At 31.9% G+C, this 21,156-nt stretch overlaps 1 protein-coding gene across 1 annotated transcript in view; it reads left to right on the forward strand.

Moving 5' to 3' along the window:
* LOC129219346 (N66 matrix protein-like) overlaps positions 1-16,661 on the forward strand; it is a 28,102-nt gene extending 11,441 nt beyond the window's left edge. The window contains exon 2 of the mRNA XM_054853708.1: positions 16,284-16,661. Coding sequence (XP_054709683.1) covers positions 16,284-16,609 — 326 coding nt within the window. The 3' untranslated portion in view covers positions 16,610-16,661. The remainder of the gene's footprint in view (positions 1-16,283) is intronic.
* The last annotated feature ends 4,495 nt before the right edge of the window (positions 16,662-21,156 follow it).

Consider the following 21,156-nt stretch of genomic DNA (forward strand, 5'->3'; position numbering starts at 1 on the left):
TTCATCATCAGTTTACTTGTTCACATAATCAAGGGCTTTATTATTTTCATAATTTTATGCAATTAATTTTATTCTACTATTTATCATTTTAGAACGAAACATTTTAAAGGTCAGTTATACATTTAATTAAGAAACTTAATCTAAAATTTCTCAAAATTAAGTTATAACTAAATACCGAGTAAAGTTAAGTACTAAAGAAACTAACCTTCATTAGTTAAATCCACAGTCACAGGCATGTGATGATATTCAAAAACAATTAATGAACTTGTAATAAGTGGATTGTTAATTATAATTCTATCGCACAAATTACAACAACACCCATGTTTTTATTTAAAGTCACACGATAGACTCTCCACCGACGGAAAGCACAGGTAATCCCCTAATATACATCTCCACAAAGCGATGAAGAATTCCCCTTCTTTCGGGAATAGTGTAGCTGGTAGATCCATAATAAACAGCTTCTTACTCCAACAAATTTCAGAGAAGAAATAACCCTTATCTACTTTTCGTTATCAGAAAGGGAATGACTCTAACTCCAATCCTTTGAACACCCCAAATGATGATTAATTCTTCGAACAACTAAAAATCACGTGATCTTACTATCTACGTCTTACAAAGCTTACTGCAAATGAAATCAGACACACACGTTTTGTAGTACGCGATAAAATAATGCGGTCACCAAAAACTAATTAATTAAAAAAATAATCGTAGAATTTTAATTAATCGATTTAACATGGATAAATTTTTCTTTTCGCTCATCAAATAACATAATTTTTTCTAAATATATTTATACAAACTAACAATCAAATTATTTTTTGAACTTAAAAAACTTCTATTTAAAAAAAAATAAATAGTTTTAACCAATCGTTTCTCGCGCACACACACTTAAAGATTTGATATTTTCTATTCGCAATCACTCCACCATTACATTTCGTGTTTTCAAAAAGATCATAGTTATTACTTTTTTAAAAACTTAGTTGTTTTTCAATGATTATTTCACTGTTGAGATTATTTTCAAAGCGTTCTTATTCTTCTAATAGTTTTCATCAATTAAGCATTACAATTATTTATTCTTCGAAAAACATAGCGATTTTCACATTTCTAAAAATATTTCTAGTGATTTTATTTTTACAACACGAATTCAATTTCCTTTGAAATTTTCGAATGTATTTTGTCATATTAAAACGAATGCAATATTCAAGTTATACATATGTATATGACGTAGTAATCAACCTTGAACGAATAATTTCAAGTCTTCATCGAGTTATTCACATGTAGTCTATTTCCAAATCGATGCTTTAATTTCTTTTTCTTTTCAAACTTGTTTTTAAAAAATTCATCTTAAAAGAATATTTTTTTTTTCAAAAAAACATTTTTTCTTTGTTTCAAAACAGCGTTTTTTCAAACTTGTAATATTTTTTCTACTTAGAAAATGAAATCAAATATTTTTTTCTATCTTGTATTTTTTTTTTTTTTCATAATATTTATCAAAAAAAATATGTTTTTTTTTTCTTTTCAATCTTTTTTCGCAAAAACTTTTTTTTGTTTCAAATTTTTTTTTTTAAACTTACAAAAATAAATTTCCTTTATTGAATCTTCAAACACAATGATTTAATTAATTTTAAAACTAGCAATCACTTTACTCTTTGTATTAGTAACGAATATCGCTAATCCATTTACTCTTTGCACTCTCAGTATTAATTAGCACACTCGCATTACAAATAATAATAATAATAATGTTTAAGATACTTATAAATCATTCACTCAAGCTTTCAAATATCCAATTATCATGTTATTGTTCAATCATGTGAGGGAACTTGTAATGAAACTTTACTCATCAATCAAAATTATAAGCGAAAATATCACATTTTTAGCAATTAATATAATCATGCAATTAACTTTGAATTTAAGAAAAAATTAAAAACTATTACACACTCAGTAACACATCGGTCGAAATGGTTTACGAACAGTTGAGTGTCTTTTATCAATTGAGAGAACAACATAGTTGAGAAAGAGCGCTCACATTTCATATTAGAATTTATAAGTCTTTAAGGTTTTTCTCCAATATCCATATCGAGTCCAGTAATGATACGTATGAATTTCAGCATGTGAATGTGACTGTATATTATTTTTCAATCCATTAACTTGTTTAAGGTTCACTATCATAATTTTCAACTTTTTCTTAGCATGTGTCGAAATATTTTATATGTGTCAATCTATTGAAATATCACAAATCATATTCTCACTCAAACTTTATTACAATACCATACAGTAAACAAACAAAATACAGGCATTCTAAAGCTTGCTTACAAGAAAACGCATGTAGAAATATATGAAAGATTAATTTCAAAGCACAAAACATCAACTATATACAACGCAAAGCAATATAACAAGTTTAAGTGCCTTAAAGGATAACATACATTTTGAAGGTAAAGGTAATTCATTTATAAAACTTATTAATTTACTTCTTAGCTAAAGGTGCGTATTTCGCAGTCTGAACTTCCACACTGACAATATGATCTAACGTCCACCCAGATCCAAGTTGTATAAACACCTCTAAGGCATTTTCAACCTGACCAATAACATCATTCAAATGTTCTAAGATAGTGTCCTTAACAAGTTCTATTCGCGTTGCACTTCTAAAATAAGAAGTAATCAAATTATCATCATCATAATCACCCACATGACGACTCAGCACAGCCTTCATTACAATGCACCATTTAATGCTTCGTTTTTCATCTATTTCATCCTCCAATATTTGAATAATTTGGAGTCTTAACTCATCAAAACACATTTTTATGTCTTGAGAATTTTGAGGAGCAGGTGTTACAAATTCCGTAACAAAAACACCGAATACAGTTTGTCGAGTAGGTCTCAATCTCTTTGGGACATGAGTTTTCACTGTAACTTGCTTCACTGCACTATGCATAACACGAACGTGATGCAAAAGGGTAGATTTACTAGCAAGCACTTTTCCGCACTGATTACATGTATAGCTTCGTCCATGTATCAGGATATGCCTTTTCAAACCATCCTCTCGTTTAAACTTTCTGTCACATTTCGAACATGCAAAGGTGGTAGTAGAATTATGAATCTTCAAATGACGATTCAAAGCAGATTTCCACTTGAATGACTTTCCACATTCTTGACATAAGAATGAGGGACCATGCTACTTAATATGTAGATTCAAATGCTTTCTTTCATCGAATAGCATGTCGCACTTTTCACATCTATAAGACTTCTTTGTATAATGTATCTTTTGATGACTTCTCAAAGTAGACTCACGCCCAAAGGAAGCATTCCATTCCATACAACTAAATGGTTTCATCCCTGAATGAGTCTTAAGGTGTTGATTCAAATTTGAATTTGAACTATATTGCTTCCCACATGAAGCACATACCTATAAAAGATATAAAAGAATAATAAATCAAAAATTATTACAAACTTTTTTTTATTAAAGTTAATTCTATCATCGAAAATATCATTTAAAACACTAGCACATAATGAAGTTTCATGCTGTATACTTTCTCAACATCATTTCATCATCTAAATTTAAACTCAAATGAAATGTAAATAAATACATAAAACGTGAAAACAAAACTCTTGTTTACATCATATTCAATTCTTTCAATGAGACAGGAATCCAAAAGTTGAAATTTTATAAAAATTTCATTCCTGTCTCATTGTATTTATGTTTATTATGGATCTACCAGCTACACTATTCCCGAAAGAAGGAGAATTCTTCATCGCTTTGTGGAGATGTATATTAGGGGATTACCTGTGCTTTCCGTCGGTGGAGAGTCTATCGTGTGACTTTAAATAAAAACATGGGTGTTGTTGTAATTTGTGCGACTGAATTATAATTAACAATCCACTTATTACAAGTTCATTAATTGTTTTTGAATATCATCATATGCCTGTGACTGTGGATTCAACTAATGAAGGTTAGTTTCTTTAGTACTTAACTTTACTCGGTATTTAGTTATAACTTAATTTTGAGAAATTTTAGATTAAGTTTCTTAATTAAATGTATAACTGACCTTTAAAATATTTCGTTCTAAAATGATAAATAGTAGTATAAAATTAATTGCATAAATATGTGAAAATAATAAAGCCCTTGATTATGTGAACAAGTAAACTGATGATGAAAAATGGTAATCAGAATTAATTACTTTGAAATAGTAAATCACTGAATTAAATCTAAATCGCTAATGGGTTATATTTAAATGAATCTTTACTTAAGTGAAAAACTTCGTTATTATTATTGAAAATATTAATAATAATGGTAAATTTAAATATATGTTGAAATTCATTTAATGATGTTTGTTAATTAGTACTGTGAGTAAATGGGTTAGTGATATGAGAAAAATAATACTAATAGTAAAGTGATTGCAAGTTTTTTAAATTGTTTGGCTGAAAATTTAAGACACGGTATGTAGGATTTGCGATAAAAATAAATTGTTCGATTCCTATCACTGATTGTGAAAAAAATTTCTAAGCTCTAAAATGTGTGAAAAAAAAAAAAAAAAAACGATAAAGTCAAAACAAGCGAGAAAATAATTAAACTCATGAATAGAATCTAAGCCGAAAATAGTGAAAAATAATCAAAATGCTTAGTGACGGGAAAAAAACGTTAAAGTACAAAATGTATGAAAGAATGATAAAATTCGAAATAATTGAAAATAAACTATGTCAGAAACACTACGAAGTTTGAAAGGTGTTCAAATAATCTAAGTTGTAAAAATGATAAAGTTCGAAATGGGTGAATAAATTAAAGTTCGAAAAATATTTTAAGTGTAAATATGCATAAAAACAATTGAACTCCTAAATGAATGAACATAGTTAAAGTCGGGAAAAATGATAAAGTTGAGTATACTTGTAAATAAATAAAAGATACAAAAATATTTAATGATTAAAAGGTATAAAAATAAACTAAGTCTACAAATTGCTAAAAATAAGCAAAAGAGCTTTAAAATAGTCTAAGACCTAAATGGAAAAAAATAATCGAAATCATAAATGTATGAATGTGAAAAATATTTTTAGTCCAAAATGCATGGAAAAAAAAATCTAAGTCGAGAAAAAAATGATAAAGTATGAAATTCATGAAAAAAATCAAAGTTTGAAATATATTTTAAGTGTAAACATGTATAAAAAATACAATTGAACTCCTAAATGTATGAAAAATAGTAAAACACGTGAGAATATGGTTAAGCAAAATAAAATATTATTGTCAAAATGAAATAGTCAAAGTGAATATACTTCATGAAAATTGAAAATTTTGTTTTATTCCAACAAGAGTGCTTGTATGAAAAAATAAATAAAATAAAAATAGATGCGATAAAATGATTAAGTTAAAATGATGAAAATATTATTGGAGTTAATTAAATTAAATGTGATAAATTCAATAAAACTCTTGAAAAGCATATGTAGTGATGAAATGTAACTTGGGGGCGAAAATTGCTTACTGGAAAAAAAAATATTTAAGTTGATTTTTAATTCAATGAAAGTATGTTAATGATAAGTGTTAATTACTACTAAGAGTAAATTGATTGCAAGTTTTTAAATTAATTTGGTTGGATGAAAATTGAAGACATGATAATGTTTCGAAAAATTTGAGGGTTCGATTCCTGTCACTAATTGTGAAAAATTTCTAAGTTTAAAAATGTCGGGGGAAAAAAAACGATAAAGTTAAAACAAGCGAGAAAATAATCGAACTCTAAAATATACTTACAAAAAAATCGAAATAGCGAAAAAATAATCTAAGTTTGAAATGGTTAAAATTAGTTAAAGACTAAAAATGTGAGAAAATAATTGAAAAACGCTAAAATAGTGAAAAAAATAATCAAAGGGCTAAATGACAGGAAAAAAAACGTTAAAGTTCAAAATGTATGAAAGAATGATAAACTATGAAATAATTAAAAATAAACTAAGTCAGAAAAACTATGAAGTTCGAAAGGTGTGCAAATAATCTAAGTTGTAAAAAAGAAAAAGTTCGAAATGTATGAATAAATCAAAGTTTGAAAAATATTTCAAGTGTAAATATGCATAGAAACAATTTAACTATTTTCGTTCATTTAGGAGTTCAAATCGGGCGGGGGAGGGGGGGAAATGATAAAGTTGAGTATACTTGTAAATAAATAAAAGGTGCAAAAATATTTTAATGATCAAAAGGTATAAAAATAAACTAAGTATAAAAATCGCCAAAAAATAAGCAAAAGCGTTTTAAAATAGTATAAGACCTAAATAGAAAAAAAAATCGAAATCCTAAATGTATGAATGTGAAAAATATTTCTAGTCCAAAAATGCATGAAAAAATTCTAAGTCGGGGGAAAAATGATTAAAAAAAAAAAAAAAAAAAAAAAAAAACGACAAGGTTTAATATGTTCGAAAACAATCAATGTTTGAAAATGTGCAAAAAAAAAAAAAAAAAAAAAAAAAAACGAATAAGTTCAAAACGCGCCAAAATCTTCAAAACGCGTGAAAATATCCTCGTAAAAGTTTGTGAGAAAAACGACTAAGTCCAGCGTGTTCGTAAATAAATAAAATTCGCGGCAAAATATCTAAAAACGCGCGAAAATATCCTCGTAAAAGATTATAAGGAAAAAAAAATGACGAAGTCCGAAAACGCGCGAAAAACGACAAAATGCGCGAAAATACCCCCGTAATCTTCTACAAAGATTACACTGAGGCGCAGCCATGAGGTCACAGTCGGCTATTAGGAGGCGGATCTGGGAGGCGCAGCCGAATTGCATGATGCAGCTGCGCAGTTGCGCCGGCTGGCGTTGTCGGTGAACCGGCCTTTTTCATCTACTGGTATGTTTCCAGTTTGAACAACATATTTTATTTCAAGGAAGAACCTTAGTAATTTACCTCAGTAGAACGTATAGCTGTGTCCCTTGAAAAATTAAAAAATGAAAGTTTTTTAGTCAGGGATCTTTCTCCCTAACTGGGGGCACTTAACACTTAAATTTGTTTTCTTATACTAAATGGCAAATGATAATAACTTTACACATTATTATAATTTTAAAGAAGTTTATTTTGTAACTGTACAAAGAAAAAAAAATTTAGATGGAAATAATTGCCGTGTTACTTGTTAAACGGATGAACGGCATGTGGTTTCCAGCTTACTATAATTTTTTATCGGGGCAACAACACCGGAAGGGGGGGGGGGGGTACGATTTCTGAATTCTTCTAGCATGCTTCTGGCCCTGCAAGCACTCTTTCCGAGTGTAAGCACAAAACGCAAAATATCAAATTTATATTCAGTGCTCCGGTAAAAAAGCAAGTCACTGCAGACTGAGTTTCGGAAAAGTTGGTCTCAATGTTTCAAAATGTGGGAACATTGCTCTTGTTTATGGTTTTTGTAAATAAATAGCACTGTGTTAACGTGAGACTGAATATCCTGCTAATAAAGAGATGAAGATGAATATTTAAAAAAATATCATTAACTTTGTATTTCGAATTTATTGACAACAGCAAAGTCTAATAGTTAATTTAAAATTATTTTTATGCTGGTTTTTTTTTTTTGCCTTTACATTACTTCAACTTTCTACAAATACAGAGAAGTAAAATTTAAAAAAAAATGAGCAAGATGTACAGTCTTCAGAAAACGTATTCTTTTTTAAAAATAAACTAAAATTATATAAAAAAATATTCTATCATTTTTACAAAGATATAAAATATATATATATAGGGTAAGGTGGGGCAATTGTGATTTCGGGCAAATGTGACCAGGGTTTATTACTCCTGTGATATTATTATTTACTGTATGAAATTACCTCAGTCTTATACCTTAAAATGTCTTATATAACACTCAAAAGTATTTGAGATGCATTTACATTATACATTTTAATGGATGGAGTTTTCCTATTACATCACTTTTGAACATGGATTTCAGATTTGTTGATAGTCTACTAAGGTTTTCACTAAATCTTTAATTTTTGTTCTAAAAATATATTTTTTGTACTGCGCTATTTTAAATGAAGTTTTACATTATAAATTTATAATAATATAAATTTTATAACCCTTATAACAGCTATTTTAAGTGAAATCACTGATGCCCCTTTAAAAATGGGGGTAGGGCAATAGTGACGACAAGTGTGGATCAAAAGTGATTCCAATATGGCTACCAGTTAGTGTTCTTTTGAAGCATATTTTTAAACATTACTTAGATCTTTGGTTTGTAAGTTTCAAATGTATTGCTGTTATCATCAAGTATCATCTTTTATTTATTAAATTCATAAGACTCTAAATATACTGCATAATATGTACTAAAGCAGTGACGAAGTAGATGGAGATTTTTGGAAGAAGAACTTAACAGGGAGTTGAACAAGGACAGTGATGGTGATATATCTGTGAGTGACTTTATTATTGATGAACTAGAAGAATATGAAGAAATAGGGAAACTTGAAACTTTATCCTGAGATAAAGAGTCAAAATAAAAATAGTTCTGTTGATAAAGATGATGGCAAAATTCATGGAACTCAACTAAATTTACTAGGTGATTTAAAAGAATGAACTTTAGATGGACTCAAACAACAATTAAATAAAGTTCAGTATCATGTCGAGTTAGAGAAATATTATGCTGTAAATTTTGAAAAGTGTTATTATATTGGGAGAGTTTTGTCAGAGAATAAAACTGGAACTGGATATATGTTTAAGTTTCTTCACAAGGCTGAAAACCAAACTTTCCAATGGCCAAGAAGAGATGATATCTCAGAAATTAATAAGCCATTTATATTTGCTGGTCCACTAAATATTATAGGAATTGGACCATTCACGTTGGTCTCAAAAACATATGCAATGATTTCTTTAATGTACAAAAAACTTAACAAATTCAAAAATGACATTTTTGAACTGTTTCCTTTATAAATTGTAGGTTATAACATCTTTTCTCATTTATCATTTTTAAGTTTGAAAAATGTTCTAATTTGTGGGTCATAATAAAATTTAATTTCTCAAGAACCTATTGTCATATTAAAACTAAGAATGTAGCTACTTGGAGTTCAGAATGTAAATTTTTCATCACAATTACCCTGTACGATAAAGCACTAAAATAAGTACCTATAATTGGCAGCCATCACAAATGCCCCTTAAAAAATCATTAATGCCCCAGTCCCGGGGCAAATGTGACTTTTTAGATCCTTTTTAAAAAAGTAACACATTTTTAACCATAATTCAAAAGTGCATCCACAAATAGCATATTATGTACATAAATATATAGTAAATCACCTGACAGTTATTTTAATACTTTGCTGTAAATAGTTTTCCAGTTAAAAATAATCAAAGATCAACAATGGATTTTTCAGTCACAAATGCCCCACCTTACCCTAAAGGGGGGGGGGATAATTACTCAGCATTTATGCATAACACTATTGTTTCACTCATATTCAAGTGAGGAAGGAAAAAATCATTACTAAATCAAAGGAAAGTTGAACAAGAGCATATTCCTTTGATAGTATTCAGCAAATAATTTGAGTTAATCAATATGAAGGAAATCGAAACTAAAATAGAATTAAAATTTACTCTTGAATACCAACTAGGGTAAAAAATCGGAATTGAACTATTTGGCGCGAAACTCATTTTGAGCGATCCGTTCGAAAATCTATTTTTGGTTTATGAGTTAATTTTTGTACGTAGGAGGAGGCGCATGTGAACATTTTTTTTTCCATTTCATTATTTTTCAAAAAATATTATAAACGTTTCAGAGAAAAAATGTCCCTAGGATAGCTAGTTTTTTCTTTGTGTCATGGATTTTTTTAGGGTTGAAAAAAAAAAAAAATTTACTAAATGTTTTTTTTTCTTATGTCTTCAATTGTTCACATGTGTTCGCAGACGGCACATGTGAATACGCCTGGGCGCATATGAACAAGATTAAAAAAGCAGGACAATCATCATATTTCCAAAAAAAAAAAGCTCATTAATAATGTGAAACTTTTACGTAGATACCAATTACAAGGATTTGTAACTTATACTGTGTCAGTACAGTAGTGTGTCAATGAGAAAATATTTTTCGCAAAGATATGACCTTGCTCACACACAACTTTTAAAGTTTAGTAGCATGCTCTTACCACTGGATAGGCAAGAAAAAACTTTGAGGACTGCATTGTACAAACAATATTTTATTATGTGAAAGTTATTATTTTTATATATTGCTTTTAAGCTCCATAAAGAGTAAGATTATGTATTAAAAATGATTTTAAACTTGCATTTTTGGTAAAAATAATATATTGTATACCTTTTTATTTCCATTAACTGTTCTATAACACTGAGGTTTTGACAAATTATTTAGTAATAAAAAAAAAAGATAATTATTATTACTAAATCACGAAAATAAAGGATCAATTTTTCAAAAAGTAATTCTCAATAAATTTATGAATTTGTTGTAGAAAAATAATAACGAATGAAAACAGCGTTTTAAAACGTTTCAAAACTAAGAGACTTTAAAAAAAAAAAAAAAAAAAGTAAGTTACGCATGTTGCATGCGTAAATGTTTATTTATTTATATTTATGGGTCATTCTCCAGAAAATGTACTTTTTGAGTGCAAATATTTTTCAAATTCAAAACCTTTTGTTTTCTTTTTTTTTTAAATTCTTACATGAAAGTGTTACTTACTAGAAGTAACCATAAACAATCGCCTAGCTAAGTTCCAATTATTTTACTCATAAATCTAAATAAATAAATAAATAAATAAATAAATAATGCCTTGTTCACGGAAATTAAAAAAAAAAAACTTTTAATGTTTAAAAATCGAGGCCAATTTAATATAAAAATAGTAATTTTGTTAATTGTGCATTTTCACTTCTTTTTTAAATTAATTTACCTCCTAGAAATTCCAGTTCACGGAAGTGAGAGTTCTCAATAACCACACTTAGTTTTTAAAACAAAATCTATCTTTTTGTTTTTCGACAAAAATGTCACAACTTCTTTATGGTTGAAAATAAACAAGGGGGCTCCTTTGTGTTATGGAAAATAAATTGTGATGTCATTACTGCCACGTGTTAATGAGGAATGGCGTTTTGTGTTTAGGTAACGGAGGTGAGAATTTATTGTGTGACATGATTCCGTATCCTACTAAAACGAACTAAAATACAATATTAAACAACTAAATATACTTAAACAATTAGTATTTGAGCCACTTGTGAAAGAAATAATAAATGAATAAGTACATACTTTTAATTGAACAAGTTATTAAGCAACATAAACAGTCACACCAGGTGTGTGACATGCCACGGAGGTGAGAATTCACATGTTGTGAACCAAAAATATATTATAAATAGATATATTTTATATGAAATTAAAAGCATTGTTAAATGAATTGTTCCTTAAAGTCTCAACAGTAAAGGGCGTGTGACAGAAAAGCCATACTTTTTGAAGGATATATATATATATATATTTTTTTTTTTTTTTGGTTGGGAAGAGAGGGGCACCCATTCCAGGTACGCCACTGCATATAAAAGGTGTTCCATTTAACCTGAAATACCTTTATTTTCGCAACCGTTTGTCCTAGATGTATACGTAAAATTGCAAAAATTTTCAAAATCAGATGCCGAAAGTTTGAAGAAAAAATAAATATAAGTCTAAAAGTACAAAATTTAACTTTTTATACAAGCCCCAGGTCCTCTAATTTATATTTAGGGAAATAATCTTCATTAATAAAAACTTTTTAACAAAAAAATTGAACCGCCGAAAAAACTGAAAAGCAAAAAATAATAAACCATTTTATTAAACCTTAATAACTAAGTTCTTAAACTGATGTAAGTATACCTAAGTATATATTTTTGTAATAATTTAGAGTTTTTAATTAACCTTAATAACTCAGTTCTTAAATTAATGTAAGTATACCTAAGTAGTTTTGAGTCGGTGCCACACAAACAAATTAATTATTTTTGTAAAGCGTGAGGCGCAGCGGTGGCGTATGGCGACACGCCCCTTCGCCGGAAAATGCCGAGCGTTCACGAAGTTAAACCCGAACGTCGTCGAGTGGTCTCGAAGAAGCACGTGTCGAGTATTGCTCGGCTGCTACTGAGCTTTTGCCTCATATACAACAGTCAAAATGTTTATATCATTGTTCATCATACTGAAGAAGGATTTCTCATCTTGTTAAAAGCTCAAATAAATGGTTTTGTGGGTCATAGTATTATTCAGCGTAAGTATGGCATAACAACTGTAGCCGTTAATTGCATACATGATCCTGAAGATTTTTCTCACTGGTTGTTTGCCTCTCTCGTGCGAGGTCCCAAAGGTTTCAAAGCTCCAACGAGAGGTACTTTTTGTTGTATACGATCTTCTAGTATTCATGATTTAATGATGGCGTGTGGAGGGAGCATTTTTTGAAACATTTATGTTTATCGCCGGACATTTCACATTACATTGCTAATTTTATTTGGTTATTTCTTTAAATTTAGGTAATTTAGGGATCTTTGTTTATTTATTGTTTGGCACCGACTCAAAACTACTTAGGTATACTTACATTAATTTAAGAACTGAGTTATTAAGGTTAATTAAAAACTCTAAATTATTACAAAAATATATACTTAGGTATACTTACATCAGTTTAAGAACTTAGTTATTAAGGTTTAATAAAATGGTTTATTATTTTTTGCTTTTCAGTTTTTTCGGCGGTTCAATTTTTTTGTTAAAAAGTTTTTATTTTATAATTTTTTGTGGCTATAAGCTACTAATGTGGCTATAATCTGTATGCTTATATTTTTGATTACTTTTAAAATAGCTACCTACCTTACTTTAGCTATTAACACACACGCACACACACACACACACACACATATATATATATATATATATATATATATATATATATATATATATATATATATATAATCGTATTTTAACAATTATCTGTTGTGTTACATAAATAATTTTAAAAAAGCAGGCTTTATATACTAACATAGGTAGGCCTACAAAAAATGCTGCTCGGATGAGGAAAAGATGTTTAGAAGAATCTATTAATGAGAAAGAAAAAAGGTTGGAAGCAAACAGAAAGAGAATTACATTAACACGTTCACAGGAGAATTTAGGTCAGCGCGAGGAAAGACTGTCCAGAATGAGAAGCTACAATAACGATAGGTTATTGCAAGAAAGTGATAAGCAGCGCGCTCGTCGTTTAGATATGATAAGAGAGCGACTTTCAAATGAGAGTGAAGAGCAACGCGCTCATCGTTTAGATCTGATAAGAGAGCGACTTTCAAATGAGAGTGAAGAGCAACGCGCTCATCGTTTAGATCTGATAAGAGAGCGAGTTTCAATTGAAATTGAGGACGAACGTATGCTGCGTTTGGATGCTGCTCGTAACCGTTCAGCAATGGTGGTACTTCACGAATCTTCCGAGGAGAGAATTAATCGTCTGAGCGCCATGCGACAAGCAGCTCGCGATCGAAGAAACCAGTGTAACGCAGAAAACTTTAAGAAATCAATTAATGTTTATGCTGACTTGTCGTGTTCAATATGCAAAAAAAATTTGTATCCTCAGCAACGTAGGAAATTGCAAACTAAAAATTTAGGCTCTATTTTGCCTAACGAACTGGTAGCTTTAGGTAATATAATTACTTGTTCACGATGCTCAAACAATATTAAAAAACATAAAACTCCACCCCAGGCCTATTGGAACAAAATGTCGGTAGCTGCAATACCTACAGAAATTGATGAGTTATCGGAAATTGAGAAACGTTTTATTTGCAGAGTAGTGCCATTTCCTAAAATAATAAAAGTTCAAAATCATTTGAGCCAAGACTGGTGCAAAGGGCAGGCAATCCTTTTTGCTCAGGATGTGGTCGAGCTGGCGGAACAACTTCCGCTTGAACCTTATCAAACTGGATTAGTGCTCGTAGTAGAAAGTCGTGAAAATTTAGAACATTCTAGGGAGTTTCAAATTGATATGGGTAAACTTCAAGTGGCATTGCAGTGGCTCCTAAAGAATAATGCACTGTATAAAGATGTTCGTGTGCATTTTCCTACTGTGATCGATATTTCTACGATAACACAAATTGCCGACGAATTTGCATTTTGTCATCTATTGTACGTTAGCTTTGTTGTACAAACTAACTTATTTGGTTTCCGCTGAAAAAAATATATAACTCCAACATTTTCTTATTGTTAGTACTACTGAATCCAACACACATTTCTTCAAATATCTCGAAAACTCATTTCTGCAGATACTGCCGCTTACCTGCCCACGGCAGTACACACGAGAGACATACAGGTCTGAAGCTCATTCACTGTGAGCTTTTTTTTTTGTAATACCCAACTCAGAATCAAAAAATCTTGGAGTAAACAACTAATCACCCCCCTCTCCCCCCCCCCCTTAGGGTACGAATTTTTCCCTCAAATTTATAGGGGAATTACTTCAGGCTATACCCTTTCTAATAAAAAAAGAATATTCAAAATCGGACTATTCTGTAAAAAGTTATGTGTGGTCATACATTAAAAAAAAAAAAAAAATACGTGTCGACTTGAGAACCTCTTCCGTTTTTTCGTCGGTTAAAAATAGTATGTCACCATCACTAAACTTTGCCCTATTTTTTCATACAAATCCTGAATATAAAAAATGTTTGACGACTGGCACTGAAAACTAACCCTAATCACAAGTACCAGAGATTGAGGTCTATACTGCCGTGTGCAGGTAAAGGGCTATAACTGCAATTTTATCTTTTTTTTTTTTTTGCATTTTGTCATCATTGTTTGTACGTTAGCTTTGTTGTACAAATTAACTTATTTGGTTTCCGCTAAAAAAATATAATTCCAACATTTCCCAGTTGATAGTACTGAATCCAGCGCACAATTCTTCAAATATCTCGAAAACTCATTTCTGCAGATACTGTCGTTTACCTGCTCAAGAGAGTACACACGAGAGACATACAAGTCTGCATCTCATTCATCGTGAGGTTTTTTTTTTTTTTTTTTGTTATACCCAATTCAGCATCAAAAAATCTTAGAGTGAACTACTAATCGCCCTCTTTTCCCCATCCTTAGGGAAGGATTTTTTCCCTCAAATTTACATAGGAACAACTTCAGGCTATACCCTTTCCAATAAAAAAAAGAATATTCTAAATCGGACTATTCTGTAAAAAGTTATGTGTGGTCATATATAAAAAAATCTGTGAGTGAACAACAAATCTCCCCCTTTTCCCACCCTTAGGGTAGGAATTTTTTCTCCAAATTTATATGAGACCAACTTCAGGGTATAACCTTTCCAATAAAAAAAGAATTATCAAAATCGGACTATTTTGTAAAAAGTTATGTGTGGTCATACATTAAAAATCTGTGAGTGAACAACAAATCTACCCCCTTTTCCCACCCTTAGGGTAGGAATTTTTTTTCAAAATTTTTATGGGACCACCTTCGGGGTATACCCTTTCCAATAAAAAAAGAATTATCAAAATCAGACTGTTCTGTAAAAAGTTATGCGTGGTCATACATTAAAAAAAAAAAAAATATATATACGTGTCGAATTGAGAACCTCCTCCGTTTTTTCGTCGGTTAAAAAATAATTCCAACACATAAAGTTTGAAATTAGTACGACCAATATTCACCGAGATATAAAACGCAGCGTTTTGTGATTTACACCAAATTACACTTGCCGTCAATAACACCTTTTGGGGAAAAATATAGCAGTTAACAAGTGTTTAAAATTACATATGTGCAGAGTGTGGTTTTTCAAATTCTTCGAGGTTTTGCAGTATATCTTTGCGTATCACGGCAGATTATTTGCATGAGTTTTTGAATAGCAGTGAAAGATATTAATACCTTGTTTGTTTTTTACTTTGACAACCTGTCATTCTTCTGAAAGGGCGAAAAGTTCCCATCTTATTTTCTGTATGGTCCCTTAAAATTTTAAACTGGAATATCTCTTTAATTTCGGTCGCACAAATGTCAGGTTTTTTGTATCAGTAATAGTTGTCAATGGAGTTTATTTCTCTAAATATTAGTTAGGGGACCTAGGGCCCGTATAAAAAACTAAATTTTGTATTTTTTGATTCATTTTTAGTTTTGCTTCAAAATTTCAATATCTTAACTCCGAATCTGATTTTGAACATTTTTGCAATTGGAAGTATGTATCTAGGACTAACGGTTGCGAAAATAGAGGTCTTGCAGGTTAAAACGGAACACCCTGTATATGTGGTCAGTCAAATCAAGACTGGATACACTCTTAGTTGCTCCAATGATTATTTTCAAATTTTGACAAACTTTATTTTTCAGTTTTTTTTTTTTTTGTACCTTTTGTTGTACCTTTGGAAATAATCTTTTGGTTTATTACTTTATACAGATGATGTGCCAGCAATTGGTGGATTCTCATTGATACGAGACAAGCGTTCGACGGAACAGTCAGGCAATAGCAACGGCAACAAACGCCAGAATCGAAATTCAAAAAATGGCAATTCATCCTCTTCTCGTGGGAATGGTGGTAACCCCGGCGGCAATTATTCGAGTAATTCAGGAGGAGGAGGAGGAGGATCAAGAGGAGGAGGAGAAAATGGAAATAGGAATGGAGGTGGAAGAAATGGCGGAGGAAGAAACGGAGGAAGGAAACGAAACTCCAATCGAAGAAACAATTCAGACTTTTCTACCGCGCCTTCAGACAACGAAGATTAGTTAGTTATTCAAGCTCCAGTGTGATTTTTCAATAAAATATTTTTCTGCATCATCATTATTAAATGAATTCCGCGTCGCTAATTTTAAAGTTCTCTTTGGCAAATGGCAAATTATTTTCTCACTACTTAAAATGTGCTTGATGTAAAATTTCAACAAAATTAGTAGTCAATCTTTTGTATCTGATGCCCTGCGAATGGTTAAGAAAATTATCAAAAAGGCAGAAGTTCTCTTTCCCCAGGAACGATGGAGCATCCCCTCAGTTGATGCAGAGTAACTCCCCCCCCCTCAGAAGGAAAGTCCCTCTAGAAAGAAAAAGATAACCTTTAAAACAACCAAAAATTTTCAATAGCAGAGTTTGCAGCCCCCCCCCCGGTGGGCTTTCCTAAGAAAGAACATAACCACTAAGTAGTACTTGCATGTCTCTGTCAGGGTCAGCCAGGGTTTCACCGTACTTGGCACTCACGGATCAGACCCTTTTTTCTTTGTGCCGAAGAGTGGCGGGTCGTTGTACAACACCACTTATTTGTAAAAGGTACCGCGAGGCTCTAGAAGCTAGAGACGCGGAGCCCACCCACAGTGCATACAGAGTTAAATAAAACGGAAAAGATGTAAACAATCTCCACAAGTAACTGGCTAACCCCCTCCCTTTAGGGTGCGTATTTATAAGAATAATTCGTGCATTATCCAAAGTTAATTCTGTTCCTCAGAGCCAGACTGACGTATGTCCAAAAATTTGCTCTTTCCCGTTTATTAGTGCGTTATATGTACACTGTTATAACCAGGGGTCCCAAACGAGTGAATATATTCCCCCTAAGATGAAAGCATGGTGCCCAAGGATGTCATACTGGCCAGGAAATAGAATAGGGGTGCGAAAACAGCAGATAATCGCAGACAGGGGTGCCAAATCAGCAAGCAATCGCTAAATGACTCGCTGGCGCATGCGCTTACGGCATACATTCACCATTCAACCACTTCAATATGACGGTCGAACGATAGGTTGCATCTATGCGTGGCCTTCTATGTCTTTCACATTGAATGAAGTACACTAATGGATTAAATCTTAACTTTTCTAGGATAATTCTTTAAAATAACAAGTAAGTACAGCTTTTGATCACTTTGTAGTTTTTAGGGCTTTCAAACATAGTTAAAAGTACGTTTACTGCTTTTCAGTTACCGTTATTCCGTTACGGTAGCGTAGTACCGTTAGTTGTTTAGTTTCAGTTTACCGTTAGTGTCGTGAAATTTCCATCTTTCAAAACGCTATTAAATATATCTATCATTATTTTCTTGAGCACTCGATCAGCAACATTTAATCACCAAAATAATAACCGCAATAAGATTATCAATAATCAACAAGTGAGAACCTAAATAAAAATGATTCTTGTGCTTCGTAGATTACTACAAAACAGCAAGCGCAAAAAATAATAAAAGAAATCTCTCTCCGTCTAGCTTTTTTTTTTCTTTTCTTTTTCGTTCAAGTGTTTGAATCATTTCCTGTTAGCGTTTAATATTTCGATAGCGTTAGGAATGTCTTATTTCTTTAGGTTTTTAAACTGTCGAAAAACTTCATATGCATTTTATTTTATTGTTACTCTTGATTGAAATTTTGAACATTCGAGAAACGATTTTGTTTTTCCGTAACTTTAATATCTCAGAATATTTTTAGCTCTTCATGTAAATAATTCGTAAGTACATCTACATTTTACTTCCGGTGCGGTTATTTCTCACAAATGATCATTAACTTAACTATGATTATTGAAATAATTACTCGTCTTTAACTTTAAATATATTTGTGACAACTCTTTGATACCAAGTAAAGTGGGTAGATATTGATTGTTTTATTCATTTTTAATATTACTTAGTAAAAAAAAAAAAAAAAAAACTCATCGGTACGCAGAATTTTTTCACAAGTTTTTAACGGCCCGAGTGTTATTGTAATTATTATTTATTTTTTATTTTTAAGAAAAGGATAAAAATTTCACACATTCGCAATGTTTTTCATTTGCTTTTACTGACCCGTGGGTCAAAAGAGGTTGAGAAACACTGAGTTAGAGCCCGATCAGATGAATTAAAGCAATGAGCACTCTTAACTATGTTGAAAACTCGGAAATATGATCAAATGCTGTAATTACAAGTTTTAATCATTTCCAGTACTGAATTCATGCAATGTGAAAAATGTCCAAAACGTAGAATATCATGAATCGAAACAAAACTATTAAAAAAAAAAATGAATTACACAACTGTATTCAAAAACGCACACAATACGGGGGAGGGGGGGAGGAGGATCTACAGTAAGGGGTGCCATTTCTCTCTCCGAAGGTTCATTCTTTTCATCCCGGCTGCCTATTTTTTAAAAGGTGCCTGTTTTTCACCCTAGTTAGAGGCGCCATTTCGGCTCCGTATTGGGTGCCGCTGGTGAACAAGCGTTTCACCCCTGAAAGGTGCCGAATGCAACCTGCAGTTTTAACAGTGTAGAAGCTTATTCCACAATAGCTCTGGGGATGTTGGACCAGGGATTGCTCGGCTTCTGGTCTGGATCAAAAAATCAGAGCTCTCTTCGGGTCCCATCCAACTGGTTAAACCATAAATAATGGTACGGGGGACCCTGGAGTGAAAAGTGAAAAAAAAAAAAAAAGCCAATTTTCATCGATTCATGTGAATGCAATTCTTTAAAAAAAAATCCATTTCAATTTCTTACGAGGGTCGAAAGAGTGCGCGTCCCATCCTTAGCATGCGCCAGAAAAAAAATTTCCTCGCTCCTGTAAAATCACCATAAAGTAACTTGCGTCCCTTAGGCTATGAGGTACAGAATCGTCCTTTTCATGGTTATTTAGTTTTTATTGTATTACTGAAAGAAAGTATTGCAGAGGCTGGATTAAGAGGAGTCTTGAGGGGATTAAAAATAATACTTTAAATTATTAATGAACAATTTTTTCCTCTCAACAAATCAAACTTACGTGTGATTTCTTAGGCAAAAAATTTCGCCCATTACCCTTCAAAATTATTACTTTTTAATGAAATGTATGAACAGTCACCTGAGGGTCAAAGGGTTGACTTTTTCGTGAAATGACTCCATAGCAGATACAGAAACATTGCATCGTTTAGCTCCAAGATGGCGGACGAGTCGCTACTTAAGCGGCGATCCAGGGCTTTAGTGCTATCAGGACACATAAAAGCTCTTCGCTAATTGATATAGGAAAATCGCGCTTGATATTTATACAACAAGATTTTTCAATAAGCATTAAGTAAATCTAATATTACATAATTAATCAACTGAGGTACTATAACCTAAAAACAGGATAGCCAACCTTGAAGAATCAATTTGAGGAGCAACTGTACTGAGTTTGAGGAGCAGTTCGGAACTTTTTATAATAATCAATAAAAAATAACTAAAACCACTTATCTAAAATGGTTTTAGAGCTTTAATAACCATTTTAAGCACTAGCATAAAATAATTATTTTTAAAATCAATAAAACAGCTTTAAACACTATTTCAATCTATGAGTACAAGCATCTTCAATTTCCCTTATTTACATGTTTGTTATGACAAAATAGCAAACTTTGGCTTGCAAGCGTTCGGCAGGGAAATGTGGATAAGAACTTTTTTGCGGAGCCGCGGAGTTTCGCCATTTTTAAGGAGCAACTGGGCAAAATGTGGAGCAGTTGGCAATCCTGTCTAAAGATAATCATTCACCACTCCCCACCTGACAATAAATAACGTCTTACTTTGGTGACTGAATAAAATGCTCAACAGGCCACTTTTTTACACCCGAAACAGTCATAAATAATTATTGGTTCATTGATTTTTCAAAACAAGTCATTTCTATTTCTTCGCATTTGTAGTTTGTGATGTAAAAGCAATCTCAAGTTCTCAAATACGTAGTCCCAGAAAGAACTAACAAATGAACCAACATCCGACGCACCTTGCTGATGGAGGAAAAACGAAAGACACAAAACTGGAAAAATTTCGAATGCTGGCTGGAAAGATCACGGGACGCGGAAGCGTCCCGCCCCGCCAAGGAAACCAAACGTCAGCAGCCAACAGAAGCAAATCCACCGCCATAGACGAAAAGAAAAATAATAAAAGCGACCAAGAACAAGATTACACGACAGAACAAGTTGGGGTTTTTTGGGTTTTTCACCCCTCTGTATCTCACCCCCACGAAGACCTCCGGAGTTGATTTTTGGTACACTCAATCTCGAGTGGCCCCTGACGCCGTAAATCAAAATGCTCAAATGCCCTGGACCATCAGGGTGAGGAGGTATTAAAGTTATAAAATCGCTGTTCAAAAAAGTTTTCGCTTTCTTTGACAGGGCTACAGCCCAGACGAAAAAAGGAATCAAGCTGAAATTTTGCACACACATTCCTTGTGTCCTACTAATGTGTCTTTTGTGCCATTTGACCCCCTCCCTTTCCCCCCTCCTTTTTACCCCCCAAATTGTACCTTCCCGGGGTTCTATCACAGTCCCCCGGGGGGCTACGGTAATGATTTTTTGTATACATATTCTTGGGGGGCCATTGAGTACATATACAAAAATTCAACCCC

Source organism: Uloborus diversus, chromosome 3, assembly GCF_026930045.1.
Source record: "Uloborus diversus isolate 005 chromosome 3, Udiv.v.3.1, whole genome shotgun sequence".
Classification (NCBI taxonomy): Eukaryota; Metazoa; Arthropoda; class Arachnida; order Araneae; family Uloboridae; genus Uloborus; species Uloborus diversus.